A 16,357-nucleotide genomic window follows, 5' to 3' on the forward strand; every position below is an offset into this window, starting at 1 on the left:
CTAATTCTTTTTTGTTGCATTTCTTTTTTTTTATTGCATTTCTATACAATGTTTTTAAAAGAGGGACAAATATTGAAAGAGGAGCTAAAACTATCATAATTAGAAAGAAAATCAATCATTAAAAATATGGAAAAGAACTGATAAGAAAAAGAATATGACTAGAAAAATATATAAGCAATTAATCCTTATCAAGCAGCTAAATGTCAAATATTTAACATACAAGGCATATGACAATTTGTATAATAGGCACAGGAACTCAAAGGGGATATTATTTTAGAATAATATTATTTTGGAATTATGTTGGAATAATATTATTTTGGAGCTACTTTTTACTTTAATATACTTTTTGAAAGCAAAGAATTTAAAACTACTGAAAGGATTAGTTTCTTATCTAACCAGGATCATATCATGGATTCTAAGAGCACTCAAGTATTTATAATCACATACCAATATCTGCTTAGTTTCAAAAGAATGTGCTAATAAGCCAACAATATCTCTATAATTTAAATCAGTACAGAAACTTCCTCTACAATTTTAGAATTCTAAATCTTACCCCATGCTATCACTTAAAATTATCATGTACCCCAACAATATTTTGGGATGCAATAACTGCTCAGAGCATCTATTCTTGAAGCTTTCTCTATTTAAAAAGAAAATTGTAATTATAGTTAAACATGAAATGTTAACTTTTTTTGCAGTTTTATGTATTTATTCAAAAGGTGACTCAACTGGAGAAAGAGGCTCCTTGACAATTATGAAATCCAATATTTTGAAATCTTTTTGTTCTTAGCAGTTCTGTTTGTTACAACTTTAATCCTGGAGAGAGTCTCCTGTGTGAAGTTTTTCATGCGTTCAGGTACTTTGCATGATGTCTGATGTGGTCAGTAATAAAAGTTGCAATGAAGTAATAGCTATGATCATAACCCTCTTGTAATCTAAAGACAACAGGGACTTTCTTTTCTGCACAAGCAGCTATGAAGTTATCAGGAAGCAGCTGTCCATCTGAAAGAAACTGATCATCTTTTCCTTGATCAATTAGTATGTCTAGCTGAGAATCTGGGTAGTTCTTCACAAGATGTGTTGCATCATAAGCCTTCCATTTACTTTGATCTGTTGAAATGTTAACTTTTTTTTACATTACAAAGTTTAAAACCCTAAAAAACACTGGCTTAATTGTGTTCTTTAAATACGTATCTATATCTATATATATTCATACCTCCTCAAAATATCTTCCAAAAATAAAGTACAATTCAAATGCATAATCTCCAAAACTTTAAATATTTTAATATTTGTTTTAAATTCTTCATAGGTTTTTCTGTTTTATTTTAGGGGGGAGGGGGTTATTTATTTTTAGTGGTACTAGGTTTAAATTCAAAGTCTGGAGACACTGGAATGTGGTCTACTGCTGGGCCACGCCTCCAGGCCTTCTTCATTAATATGTGATTTACTTTAAAGATACAAAATATTAAAAATGCCAGTGGCTTATAAAAAAGAAACATAACCAGATATTATGCTCGTATATTATTTGATTTAAAAGAGATGGCAGAAATTATAGAAATTTGGCACTTGCAGGTAAATACGTAATTTTGAATGGTTAAATCACACCATTAAGATATATAAGTCTATAAGATGAAAGATTGAAGAGTCACATAATTCATATATCACAGTATTTGGGGATGAATGATTATGTCCAAATAGCAAACTGCCTACTATGGGAGCATCCACAAAGGTCTGAACTCACCTCCTTTGGAGGTATGAGTGTTTGAACTCAGGCCCTTGAGTTTGCTAAGCAGGTGATCTACCACTGGAGCCATGCCTCTTGTCTTTTCTTAAATCCAAAAATACAGACCTTGAATAACTTGAAAACAGTGATTATTATTTCTGTGACAAAGATAAATACTTCTTTGATCTGGTTATTAAAAATAATTTTCTAAACAAGCAATCTGGGCACTGTAACAAAAAATGTTAACTGTAGTTAGAATTAGTACTAGTGTAAAACTCTAATAGAATGGAATAAATGCCTTAATCAGACTCTAAAGTTTTCGGTATTTAGTGGTACCCACTAATTTCTTGAGTGATCCCACTACAATGCATTCAGCAAACTGCATCATATTCAAACAAAGCTAAGTCTGTGTTAATACACTTAGTTTTATTTTTTCAGGAATATGATGTTAAGCACTCAAAACAGTAGAACATGTCCTCATATTGCTATACAGCAATTTATTATTTTAAATGTCTCCTTCTAGAGGACATTGCTTCTTAAGAGTTCAAAGAAGCAACCTAAAGCACAGGCATCTATGAGAAATTCTTTTAATCCACTTATGACCCATAGAGAAAAGAAAATATTTGAGACAATTATAATAAAATACTACCATTTCCAGATTTCTGACACACAAGACAAAGTCAATGACGGTAAAATTTTCAGGATGGACAAGATAAAATGTTTTGGAGTTTTTGTTTTTTGTTTTTTGCCTTGTGCAGAACTACAGTTTTCCTGGGTTCTTGGAGAAAACATATATCTCCATCCATATCTACTATATATAAGTGAAAAGTGGTGGATTCATAATAGTCATGAAGAGCCATATCTAAGTCTGAAAGGAGTTCCTGTAAGTGGAAATGTAAAATTGCAAAGGGGAAGATGAGAGTGCAAAGATAAGTGCTTTTTCATCAAGTGGCACAGGAAGTAGGACTTTTAACACATCCTTCCTTTTTTTTTTCTTTAATAACTATTGAGGCTGAAGACGAGTGACCTGAATGTTGGAGGAGACTGGGAGTTTTACAAATGACATACCCTTCCACCTCGCACCCCCGGACACCTGCGGCCCAGCATCTCCACTGGCCAAGCCACCCAAGAAGTACTTCAGCTCCTGCTGTCCTCCCAGTTCCCACACTGGCATTCCTAACATTCTCCGTCCTCCAGTCCCCTCCCTCCACACGCGATGCGCCCAGAAGTGCACTAAACCCCGAAGTGTGAAACCGTACGCCGGGCTCTGCCGCCATCCCGGCAGGCACCAGACTTCACCAGAGGCTCCCGGCTTTCCCCAGCTTCCCTCCTCCCAGTCCTGCCCCCACCACTCAGAAGACTGGCTGGGGCGGAGGGGAGGAAGGGAGGGGACGGTCTCCGAATGCCTGGTCCCCGTGGGCTGGCCGTCACCCCCCACCCGGGCCCCCTACCCCCGCAGCGCTCCCCGCCCCCTTCCCGCGCTTTACCTGCCAACAGGTTCCTAATTTCCTCAGGGAGGGGGCAGGGAGAGGAGGTGCTGCTGGGGTTGGGCATGATAGAGAGCGAAGGGCGTGCGGGGCAAGGGTGACCGACCAGGTGCAGGGGTGGCGGTGCCTCAGACTCGGACACTGCCAGGCCGGGACTCACAACAAGGAAGTCTCGGGATCTCCAGCCAGCACGCAGCTGGACACTGGGCCCAGCCCCGCCCGGAAGAACGGGGCGTGGCCGTGGGCGGGGCGAGGGCGCGGGCGCCTGAGGGGTGGGGCTGCGCCTGTACCTCCTGGGGATTTCTGCCTCAGGGAAGAAAAGAGCCTCCAGGAGGGCCACGCCCACTTTCGGTGGGGGCCGCGGGAGGCGTGGTGTGCTGGGAAGGGAGCAGGCGTGGCCGTGTCACGTGGTATCAGAGCTGAAGCGTTTGGTCGCCATTTTAAGTACTGGTGCGGCCCTTTTCTCCAGGATCGCGGGAAATATCCTACCTGCGGTGCTTTCAGGTTTTCTGCTTAAGGGATCTTCTGCATAAACAAAGGTTTGACACCGTTTCTGGTCACCCATAAGCTATTCTTTTGTGTGTTTCCTTCTTAAACCGTCTTTGTCTGATTGAATGAAGGTTAGAAAAAGTCCCATCTTCCGCCAGGCCTCCCTGAGAAGAGGAGCTGCTGGGGGAGGGTGTGCAGGTTGCACCCAAGGTTTCTTTTCTACCTAATTCGTATTCTTAGGGTGACTAGTACACACACACACAATGCAAGGGAAGTGGGGAGTTATTGGTGCTATCTTTTTGTAAGGTTGGGAAAATAAGGCTAAGTAGATACTAGGTACAGACACCTGCAAGCATTTCCAAAAAAAAGTGCTAGTTAGTGGTGATGAGTAGAATAAAATTATAAAACCTTTTCACTCCAAGTTGATCATTTAATCAATACTGAATGGCTTCTGCCTGTAAATCGTGCAGGCTTTTCCTATAACCTAAAAAGACTCATTCAGGTCCTTTTAAAGATGAATGTGTGTGTAAGACAGGCATTCCATTCAAGTATTTCAACCATAAAAATCACTCAAAACATAGTGTGTCACCATATTTTTTATCCAAGAAAATGACATTGAGGCCACTGAAGAATACAGAATAGAGGCTGATAAACGAGAGCAGCCGCTACAGCATAAACCATTTCTTGAGTGTCCACTGGGTATTTCTCAATTTAAAAAAAAAAAGGCTTGGAAAATGTCATAATAAAACCTATTGCTTTTTACCATAAAATAATAATGCTTGGGAATAGTAATCACTGGTATGCCCATGTTGTCTCTCCTATCTCTGGTAAGGTGTATCATTTTCAAAACAGTAGGTGAGTGTCCACTTGCCTACATTTTGCTGAGGAAATAGTGACTATCATCTATTAACTTTCCTAAGAGCTAACTTTCCTAAGTGCTACCATTGTTATTTGAGTATTGTCTCATGGCTACAATCAAAATGCAAATTGTTTATTCTATCATCCAACCTTCTCTTCTAGTCCAGAGGTTCCTACACTTTGATTGGCTTAGAATCACAAACTACTACAAGTTGTGGATTCGCAAGTCTCACTTCAGAGATTTAGATTTAGTCTTTTACACAATTCCTGTCAGGTGTGGTGAATTTTGTACTGCCAGGGTTCATTTAAATAATCTCAAAATTATACAAAATTATCAACACATGCACAGAAGCCACCAACAAGAAGCATGTATCTATTCCCTTCATAGACCAACTGTAGAGTCCATGAACCCACCCAAGATATGAATTCAAGTTGCCCTGAGATTTCATTTTTAGAATCACTTCATTAGTACCCAGTTCCTATAGAACACAAAATTTGGGGGGCTGGGAAGTTGGCTCAGTGGTAGAGCGCTTGCCTTGCATGCCTGAGGCACTGGGTTCGATTCCTCAGCACCCCATAAGAAAAAAGCTGGGAATGGCACTGTGGCTCAAGTGGTAGAGCACTAGCCTTGAGCTGAAGAGCTGAGGGACAGTGCCCAGGCCCAGAGTTCAGGCCCCACTACTGGACCAAAAAAAAAAAAAAAAACAGAACACAAAATTTGTTGTGTTATCTTTTATCCCCAACTACACCCCTAAACCCAACATAAAGCCTTATTAAATTCCATTAAAAAAAAAACCCTTAAGGGTTGAGATCTAGTTTAGAGCGTTTGTTTAGCAGGTACAAGGTTCTAGGTTTGATCCCCAGCACCAAAGAAAGAAAAAAAAAATGACAGTACTAGTAAAAATTAAGTAGTCAAATGTAGTATTGAGGCAGGTTTTAGGGAAAGAATGTTAAAACCAGCAACCTCTCCTACTCACTCCCTAGGAGACACTCTTTAAGTCCTATCTCCTCCCTAATACTTACCAAGGCCATTCCTCCATGGAGATTCTGATGGGTTTGTAAGAAAAACTTCAAGCCATTTCTAACCAAACTGAGATACCTGCATAGTAGAAATACATGCATCCCTAGTGAAACAAATTCCAACTTGAGGCCTCATGCATCTGGATTGTATCTCATACATACACTTAAAAAACATGGTATGACAATCTTGCACATGCACAGATCTGTTCTAAAAATCTGCCAAGTCATAATCAAGATCATAATGCCAAGATCAACCCACTGTCATTATTATGAACTCCTCCCATACTCTTCAAACCCTTGAAAACTCAAATTTTAACCATATGAGCCATCAAGCTTGAATTAATGGTGCGCTTAAACTACCAAAATCTCTGCTTTACCATTTCTCTTTGGTGTTCATGTCTTAATTCAGTTCTTTGATGCCAAGAATCTGGGGTTTTTATCCACCGATAGCAGTATGACATATTTATGTCCTTCTCTAGAGCTAAAACCAAAAACTAATTGTGAAAGGAGAATTAAAACATGTAGGTATCCATGTCTAATCTTACAACACAAAACCAAAGGGAAAAAATTGAAGTAACACATGCAAAATAACCAAAAAGCACATCCCTTAAAATGAGCCCATTCCAAGGCTGGGAAGGTGGCTCAGTGGTAGAGCACTTGGCTTGTATGCATGAGGCCCTGGGTTCAATTCCTCAGCACCATATAAGCAAAAAAGAAAAAAGCCAGAAGTGGTGCTGTGGCTCAAGTGGTAGAGTGCTAGCCTTGAGCTGAAGAGCTGAGGGACAGCGCCAAGGCCCAGAGTTCAGGCCCCATGACTGGACCCTCCCTCACCCCCCCGCCAAAAAAATGAGCCAATTCCCCAAAATGAAATTTGAAATTCCTACCTAGACATAGAAAGAGTACCGAAAGTAGAAATCTTCTGTGTGGAATTAAAGTAGATAAAAGTAATTTCCTAATATACACCATTTTGACTACAATTAAGAACTATTATTAACTACAAAAGTAATGGGGCTGGGAAAGTGGCTCAGTGGTAGAGCACTTGCCTTGCATGCTCGAGGTCCTGGGTTCGATTCCTCAGCACCACATAAGCAAAAAGAAAAAAGCCGGAAGTGGCACTGTGGCTCAAGTGGTAGAGCGCTAGCCTTGAGCTGAAGAGCTGAGAGACAGCGCTCAGGCCCTGAGTTCAGGCCCCACGACCAGACCCCAAAAAACAAAACAAAACAAAAGTAACTACTTCCCTAAAAAAGGAAGAAACTATTTCATAAGATTTTATATCCATGAAGATTCTTCCTTCCTTTACCATTGTCATGTGTAATTCCTTGTTACATTTTTTTAAATAAACCAAGTCTCCAAATGTCCCAATCCTTTATTGCTCTTTGATAGAAATGATCACATTTTGGAGGGTGCCGTTGGCTCACACTTGTAGTCCTAGCTACTCAGGAGGCTGAGATCTGAGGATCAAGGTTCAAAGCTGGCCAGGGCAGGAAAGTCCATGAGACTCTTTATCTCCAATAAACCACCAGAAAACCTCAAGTAGCACTGTAGCCCAAGTGGTAGAGTGCTTGCCAAGAGCTGAAGAGCTCAGGGACAGTTCCCAGGCCCCATGACTGACAAAAAAAAGAAGAAGAAAAAGAAAGAAAGGAGGGAGAGAGGGAAGGAAAGAAGGAAGGATCACATTTTTATTTTCTTCTTTCATTAGTTTATGTTTACACATTCCACAAAGGATTTGAGGTGATTTACTCTTATGTCAAGTAGGCAGGTTTCTAGATTGGATCAAATGGACAGCGTCTACACTACTCATTATGACAAGTCATTCTTGTTAGTGAAAGACAGGAAACTATTAAGATTGCTTTAGGATATATAGAATCCAGTAGTCCAAATAAAAAAGGCAATAACAGAAAATGGACTCTTTGTATGAAACACACTTCCCCTATTTAGGAACCATTCTCAGATACAGGTCTATGATGGATTTACTTGGGCAATGCTGTTTATACTCTATCATTTTTACTGTTTATTGTTAAAGTTGCTGAAATTGATTGTAAGGTGGAAAGAGAAATAAAGAGAGGCTAAAATAAATATCTTCTTATGTCTCTTGTTTCCAAATGCTTCAGTAACAAAAACTAAGACATAGATCAGAATTATACTTTATATTTTTAGGCATACTAGGTTATAAGCTAATAAATGAAACTTTAAATCCCAACCAGATAAAGGTGAAGCTTCTGTCTTATTACACAAAATACACTCTAGATGGAAAAATCTTATGGTTTGACTTCTTATGCTCCAGTTCAAAGATAAGTATCCCTATAACTAAAATTAAGCCTCTTCCTAATACCTTCAAAATTAGCCTAAAGAATTAAGTGTTTGCCTATAGGCCTAGAGTTAAAAGAATCTAGAGGAGCACTGAAAGAAAGGCAGTGAGCCAAAACCCAATTTGCTTTTCTCTGCTTCATTTTTGTTTATGGTTCATACACATACATACACACATTTTTTTGTGTGTATGCCAGTCCTAGGGCTTGAACTCAGGGCCAGGACACTGTCCCTGAGCTTTTTTGCTCAAGGGTAGTACACTACCACTTGAGCCATAGCTCCACTTCCAGCTTTTGTTTTATGTGTTTGGTTGGTTTTTTTGGTGCTTAATTGGAGATAAGAGTCTCACAGACTTTCCAGTACAGGCTGGTTTTGAATGGTGATTCTCAGATCTCAGCCTACTAGGGTTAATGCAGGACCACCAGTACCCAGCATCACATTTGAACTTTCTGTCCTAATAGGCTCAATATGAACAATTCACTGACTTGTTTCTACCATTATCTAAATGAATTATTTTGTAACAAGAATTTATGTGTGTGTGTGTGTCCGCGCACACACACACGTGCACGCACACGTGCCAGAACTGGGGCTTAAACTCAGTACCTTGCACTCTCTTTTGCCTTTTTTGCTCAAGGATGACACTCTGCCTCTTGAACCCCATCTCTACTTGTGGCATTTTGCTTCTTAACTGGGGATAAGAGACTCTCAGGCTTTTTGTGCCTGGCTGGCAGGATAGACCCATGATCCTCAGATCTCAGACTCCTGAGGAGTAGTTAGGATTATAGGCATGAGCCCCCAGCACTCAGCAGGACTTTCATTCTTATTTTATTATTATAGAAATGCAAACATGAATTTAGATAAAATAAATTTTCTAATACATTTCTAGATAGCATTTTATAGCTACAATGGCAGAAGTTTTAAAACATTAAATAATTAAAAACAGATCTGATTTCCTTTTCTCTGTAAAGACAAAATAGTACATTATGGCCAGAGTCCTTTCTCATATCACAGCTCACCTATTTTAAAATACCAAGCTGTCTTTGGCAGCAGTAATTTAGTGGGTTTATGCTTAATATAATCATGAAGGGTTTTGATGGATTTGATAACCATAAGTAGCTGTTAACATTAAATTGCCATTTAGTTTTTTTCAGTGACTTTCAAAGTTGTCAATATTAAACAGTAGTGTTTTACAAATGGCTACTCTAGGACAAACAAGCGTAACATTAAATAATATTTTAGGCAAAGTCTCAACCCACTACTAAGAAAGCACACCACACACACACACACACTCACACACACACACACTCAGGACTTTCAGTTCCTTCTTGGGTATTTGCATGAAATTAGCATCCTGTACTATCATAGTGAGAAATTTTCATCTCTTTGCTTACCCCACCCCTGTTCATATTTGTTTATTTTTTATTTCTCAAACAGGCTCTGCTATATAACCTGTATATATATATAGAACCTATACAGCCTGTTCTTGACTTTTCAATCCTCCTGCCTCAACTTGCCAAGTGCTGGAGTTTCAGGTGTGCTTCACCACGCCTGGGAACCCCATTTAATTTTTAATTTTTTCCCTATATCTCAACCCTCAGATCTGTGTTCAGTTCCATTTCTTAATACAAAGCAATGTTTTACTCTCATTCCTAGCAGCGTAATTTTTTTGTGTATTAGTATTGGGGCTTGAACTCAGGGTATAGCTACTTTCCTTTAACGTTTTCACTTAAGGTTGGCACTCTACCACTTGAGCCAGAGCTCCATTTGCAGGGTTTTGGTGGTTAATTAGAATTCTAAGAGTCTCATGGACTCTCCTGCCCCAGCTGACTTCCAACCATGATCCTCAGGTCTCAGCCTCCTGAGTAGCTAAGAACATAGACATGAGCCACTGGCACCTGGCTCCGGTAGCATAATTTTAAGACATTGCTTAATAATCTGAATCTCAATTTTTTTCTTTTTTTTTTCCTTGTTGGAGAACTACTTTAATGTAATTTTATAGTCTAAGTTTTGGTAAGCTGTGCAAAACAGTACTCCCATCCTTCACAACTCACATCAGGCCCCAGAGATATAGCTATGGAATAATAAAGAACATTAAGAGGGCCAAGCATAGTGGTGCATACCTGGAATCACAGCTAAGCAGAAAGCAATAGGTAAGAGGACTGGTCCAAAGCCCCCGCAGGCAAAAATCCCAGCTCCTATCTAAAAAATCCCTAAAAGCAAAAAGCACTGAAGACATGACTCAAGTGATAGAGTGCTTGCTTAGCAAGCATGAGGCCCTAAATTCAAACCTTAGCGCTAAGGGATTAAGTTCTTTGCCTTGAATCCTAAAACTTCCAAGATGGCTCTTCCCCTAAAACCACACATAAAAATCAATAGACTGACCCATCTGATTCCTGCCAACTTCTTTTATATTTTGACAAGCATTTGATTTTTTTTTGGCACATGACTTACTGGGAAGTCTTTAAATTTTGTATTTAATTCTTGTGTGGATTTCCCATTTTCTTTCTTCCTTTTATCTTTGTGTGTGTGTGTGTGTGCACGCACACACGCGCTGTTACTAGGGCTTGAAGTTTTCGCTTAACTTATGAAAATAATTAGATAATCTCTTCCTTAGTAATCATAACAGATAGTCCAGCCTTGATGAATTTCCTTAGAAATCTCTCAAGTTCTTTTAATTGCCAAAATAGCTTCACTTTTTCTTTATGCTTATGATAAAATTCTCTAGATGGAATTCATAAGCATTCTATACCAAAAATACATATAATTTTAAAAGGCAAGTTTTACAGTACTTTTTAAAGTTATAATGTGGCCTTATATAAAAATACATAACAGAACCCTCTGCCTTTAAAAAAGGCCTAGCGTCTTTTAAAAGAGTGATCACATTTATTTTCATCAGATGGTTTTGAATTTTCACTCCAAATAATTTTTAGTTGCTAGTATCAAGAGCCTTTTTTTTCTTCTTTTAAAAAAAAAATTATTGTCAAGGTGATGTACAGAGGGGTTTCAGTTACATAAGTAAGGTAATAAGTACAATTCTTGTCAAACTTGTTATCCTTTCCCTCATTTTTCTCCCTCTCTTCCTCCCCCCAACCCCCGAGTTGTACGGATCATTTCCAACATATTGTCTTGTGATCAAGAGCATTTTGAATACAATGCTGTGTTGTGTAGTCTCTGAGAAAATGTCACTTAAGAATTTCCCAGTGTCCGTTGTCCTTCCTTGCTGGGGTTTCAGACGTCTTAGGCTTTTTCAGGAGTGCGTAATTTTCCGGGGCTGTGTTTAGAGTTGTGACTTCTGGATCCCTTCAAGCTGCCCGTGGAGACCCCAGAAGCACCCCGTGCGGAAACCTTGAGCCCACCGGCCGAGGAAGAGCATTCCCGGAGTGGTCAGAGCCCTCTCCACCCCTCCCCAAGTCCTCGCAGTCCCTGGTGAGGCGCCTTCGAAGGCTGACTCTGAACTTGAGGCCCAGTTCCAGCCCAGGTCCCGCACAAGGAGAGGGAGGCTCTCAGACCCCAGGCCAGGCCCCTGAGGAGATCGTCTCAGTGCAGGGTGAGGCTGGAGGGGCTGAGGTCCTCTCTGCAGAACTCCTACCCCTGCAGGAGACGCAAGCCTAATGACCGAACGCTGCAAGGACTTCAAGCTGCCCAGAATGAAGATAGGACATTCAGATGTACCTGTTCCTTCTGCTTGACTAATAATTGGGACCCTTCGGAAAATGCTAGAATAGGGATGGACTATGGCCAAGAGTTCAACTATTAGAAGTCAATTATGTGCGGAGATAATTGAATACATACATCATGTGGACAAAACTATTGAATGCTACAATCCATTGACTGGAATTTTAAATGTTCTGTATATTAGGTGATTCAGTGATTTATTTTTTTCCGTGTGTGTGTGTGTGTGTGTGTGTGTGTGTGTGTGTGTGTGTGTGTGTGCGGGCACGCGTGTGGCGCCAGTTCTGGGGCTTGGACTCAGGCCCTGAGCACTGTCCATTAGCTTTTTATACTCAGTGCTTGTATTTTACCATTTGAACCACAGCTCCACCTCTGGCTTTTTTTTTTTTTTTTTAGTAGTTAATGAGAGATAACTGACCGACTTTCTTGCCACAGGTTGGCTTTGAACTGTGATCCTCAAATCTCAGCCTCTGGAATAACTGGGATTACAGGCAGGAGTGGTTGGCTCTTCCCAGCTTTGTCTTTTCTCCACCGGTGGATTTTGCCTTCTGCCTCAATGACCATGGTTTGCAAGAATAAAAATAAAAATCTGCTTTTATATGTGTTTCAATGATTGCTTCCATTTTCTCTTTGGACCCAAAGAAACAGTGATGGGTTTTTCCAGTTTTCTATTTTACAAGCTTAAAGTCTGCAAGATGTAGTATAGTATTTGGTATTGGGTAATAATTAGAAATGACAAGTATTTGAGTTGTAATAAAAGAAATTTTGATGTATAATTATCAGTAACACATGTGTATATAAGGGCCTTATTAAAATTGATCTCTTGGAGTAATAAAAAAAGAATTGCCTGGTATGTGCATCATGTAACTAAATTGAAGTTATTCAATTTAATCATACTGTTACCTCCATATACCCAGGTTCATCCTTTCTTATTTGTACTATTCATAAAGTTTCATCTGTAGAAACTTACTATGCGACTGTTCTGACACCACATTTTCCAATGTTTCTGGAATTTACTGTCCTTATGAGATTGCTTTAAGAAGTAACAAATCAGAAAAGCACCACAAAAATCAGATGTAAAAGCTATTCTTACTGCCTGCGTTAAATTGTTATTCGAAAAAATAAATGAAAGTCTGCTCCCAAAACATGTCTCACCAGCTTGATCATCAAATTTTCTCATTGCTTTAAAATCTTTTCCATGTGGGGCAAATATTTTCAATTTCTTCTTTTTACCGATGCACATAATCATAAAACATGCAATAAATGTGAAGCTTTTATTGTTTCTCCACATTAGTTGTTCCTGTTTTGGTAAAATGATATTGTTGAGTATAGAAATATTAACTTTAAAAATAAGAAATATTGTCGAGTGCTAGTGGCTCTTGCCTAGTTACTCAGGAAGCTGAGATCTGAATATCTCCTAGGCAAGAAAGTCTATGAGACTCTTATCTCCAACTGACCACTGGAAAGCCAGAAGTGAAGCTGTGACTCAAGTGGTATGCTAGACTTGTGCACAAAGGCTCAGAAACAGCGCCCAGACCCTGAAAGAAAAAGGACAGATCTATCTATAGCAAATGTTTCCTGAGAAGACAAACACTTGGATCCATAGCACAGTGGGAAAATGGACCTTAGGGAAAGAAATCTCTTTTATTACAACACAAGGGGAGGAAGCCAGGTGAAAACAGACAGGTTAAGTTTAGAGATCTGGTATTGGAAAACTAAAGGACTTTCCATGTGAAGATTTCTATTTTTCTGGGAAGTAGGGGACTTGAGATCACCTGTTATTGGTGATTACTTATTATTGGTTGGTATGAAAGAAAAGAAAATATATTGTTTTTTTAAGGTGTTTAATAAATTGTTTAATTTTAAAAATTAGTTTTAGGGCTGGGAAGGTGGCTCAGTGGTAGAGCACTTGCCTTGCATGCTCGAGGCCCTGGGTTCGATCCCTTAGCACCACATAAGAAAAAAGCTGGAAGTGGCGCTGTGGCTCAAGTGGTAGAGTGCTAGCCTTGAGCTGAAGAGCTGAGGGACAGCGCCCAGGCCCAGAGTTCAGGCCCCAAGACCGGACCCAAAAAAATAAAAAAATAAAAATTAGTTTTAGGCTAATGTTCAATTAATTTGATTCCAGAAAGCTGGAATGGTAAATGAGCAAATGTGCTGTTATGATGTCATATAACCCAGCCTTATTTTTTTTTTTTTTACAGTGAAAGCAGGGGTTATAATGTGGGGGAGGGACATACAAAGCAACAAAGAAATAATCTTATAAATGCATTAGAAACAAATGCATGAAAGAAAAAACAACATTTAAATACATATCTTAGGGTTCATTTCCCTAACATCACCTTATCTGACCTTTTCTGCTTGACTCATACATATACTAGATATTGCAAATAAGGGAAACCATGGGACCTATGTTTCTTTGGGCTTGGCTTACTTCACTTAATATAATTTTTTCCAAGTCTTTCCATTTTCTAACAAATGGGGCAATGTCATTCTTTCTGATGGAGGCATAGAATTCCATTGTGTATATATACCACATTTTCTTGATCCATTCATCTACTGAAGGGCATCTGGGTTGGTTCCATATCTTAGCTATAGTAAATAATGCTGCAATAAACATAGTTGTGCTGGTAGCTTTAGTGTGGTCTTGTTTGTAAACATTTGGGTAAATGCCCAAAAGTGGGATTGCTGGGTGATAGGGGAGCTCTATGGGAATCTTTTGAGGAACCTCCATACTACTTTCCAAAGTGGTTGAACAAGTTTACACTCCCACCAACAATGAAGTAAGGTTCCCTTCTGTCCACATCCCCTCCAGCATCTGTTATTAGAGTTCTTGATTTTTGCCATTCTAACTGGGGGGTGGTATCTTAATGTTGTTTTGATTTGCATTTCTTTTATGGCTAGGGAGGTTGAGCATTTCTTCATGTGTTTATTGGCCATCCTTCTTTCTTCTTCAGAGAAGTTTCTCTTTAAGTCTTTAACCCACTTATTTATTGGGCAGTTGTTTCTTTCCCAGCCTTATTTTTATTTCGTATCTACATTGTCCACAGCCACCACAATATTTTAAATAAGCAGTATTTTAAATAAGTAGCATTTTTCTCCCAAAATGAACTCAGTGGATTTTTTTTTTTTTTTCCGGTTGTGGGGCATGAACTCTGGGCCTGGGCACTGTCCCTCAGCTCTTCAGCTCAAGGCTAGCGCTCTATCACGTGAGCCACAGCGCCACTTCCAGCTTTTTCTTTTTGCTTATGTGGTGCTGAGGAATCGAACCCAGGGCCTTATGCTTGCAAGGCAAGCGCTCTACCACTGAGCCACCTTCCCAGCCCTCAGTGGATTTTTTGTGTGTGGGCTTGAAGCTTGAACTCAGAGTCTGGGAGTTGTCCCTGAACTTTTTTGCTCAAGGCTAGCACTCTACCGCTTTAGCACTTAAGCCACAGCTCCACTTCCAGCTTTTTTTTAAAAAAAAAATTTGATTAATTAGAGAGAAAGAATCTCACTTGAAGCTGGACACTGGTGAAAACTATGAATCACAGTATGAAGGCAGCCTGGACAGGAAAGTCTGTGAGACTACTATCCCCATTAACCACCAGAAAACTGAAAGTGGCACTGTGGCTCCAAGTGCTAGCCTTGAGCAAAAAAGAGTTCCAGAACAGCACCCAGGCCCTAGTTTTAAGCCCCATGGCCAACAAAAAAATAAATTAAAAATAAATAAATTGCTTGTGCACAAAAGCTCAGGGACAGTGCCCAGGCCCAGAGTTGAAACCTGGTATAAAAAAAAAACTAAACAATCTCATGGACTTTATTGCCCAGGCTGGCTTCAAATCTTGATCCTCAGGCCTCAGCCTACTGAGTAGCTAGTATTATAGATATGAGCCAACAGTGCCCACCATGAATTCAGTGTATCTTAAAAATAATATGTGCATTGGAGTTAGATTTGTCTCAGAGTGAAAGTCTCAAGTACAGTGGCTCAAGGAGAGTAAGTGTCTATTCCTCTCTCAATTTAGAGTCTAGGTATGCAGCCTAGGACTAGTCTGTGGACCCCTGAGGAGAGACCATGGCTCTTTTCTCTGATTCCTTTATAAGGTAAGTTTTTGGCACCGTTCTCCAAGGCGGTTGCATCTGTGATGTAAAAAAGAAAAGGAAGGAATGTCAAGGAAAGGGGACCCGGACACACACCAGCTTTCCTCTATGGAGTGCTCTCAAGCAGCCACGGGATGATTCCCTTTGTGTCTTATAGGCCAGAACTAATTTGCACTAACTCACAAGGGGCTGGGCAATGTTTATTCAGGTATTCCCATGCCTAGTTAGCTCTATTAGTGTGGAAGAAAAGGAACAGATAGTGAACGACCAACAATAGTATGCCACAGATGCTGAGTTTCTTTTAGCTGGGTAATAGCAGAATATAAGCAGCACTAAACTTTGAAATGAAAGACTTTGTATAAAACAAAATTTACAGAATTCTCTTGTATGTGTTTGTCAAATGCTACTAGCCCTTTGGCTTATCTCTCCCAGTTGATGGTTTTTGTTTTGTGTTTGGATTTGATAAACCTTCCTTCACCAATTTAATTATAGCATTTAGCAGCCTGGATGATTAACAAACTCCAGATAATGGGTAAATTAACTTAGATCTAGTTTTTTTTTTCACGTATAACAAGAAGTTCAGAAACAGATTTACAATATTAAAAAAAAACAGTAATTTAGGAGAAAAAAAACTAATCTTTCTCACCACCATCAGGCTCATGGCTAGAACTTCTACAACAAAAGGCAGATTAAGAGGAGAGAAGCATATAAACAGCTATATGGT

At 39.5% G+C, this 16,357-nt stretch overlaps 1 protein-coding gene across 2 annotated transcripts in view; it reads right to left on the reverse strand.

The window, feature by feature from the left end:
* Nucleotides 1-3,417, reverse strand: part of Skap2 (src kinase associated phosphoprotein 2) — a 175,668-nt gene extending 172,251 nt beyond the window's left edge. For both annotated transcript variants that reach the window (XM_042684991.1, XM_042684992.1), the window contains exon 1: nt 3,211-3,417. In XM_042684991.1, coding sequence (XP_042540925.1) covers nt 3,211-3,277 — 67 coding nt within the window. In that variant the 5' untranslated portion in view covers nt 3,278-3,417. The remainder of the gene's footprint in view (nt 1-3,210) is intronic.
* Between the last annotated feature and the right edge of the window lie 12,940 nt (nt 3,418-16,357).

Source organism: Dipodomys spectabilis, unplaced genomic scaffold, assembly GCF_019054845.1.
Source record: "Dipodomys spectabilis isolate Male_0828 unplaced genomic scaffold, ASM1905484v1 ptg000092l, whole genome shotgun sequence".
NCBI lineage: Eukaryota > Metazoa > Chordata > Mammalia > Rodentia > Heteromyidae > Dipodomys > Dipodomys spectabilis.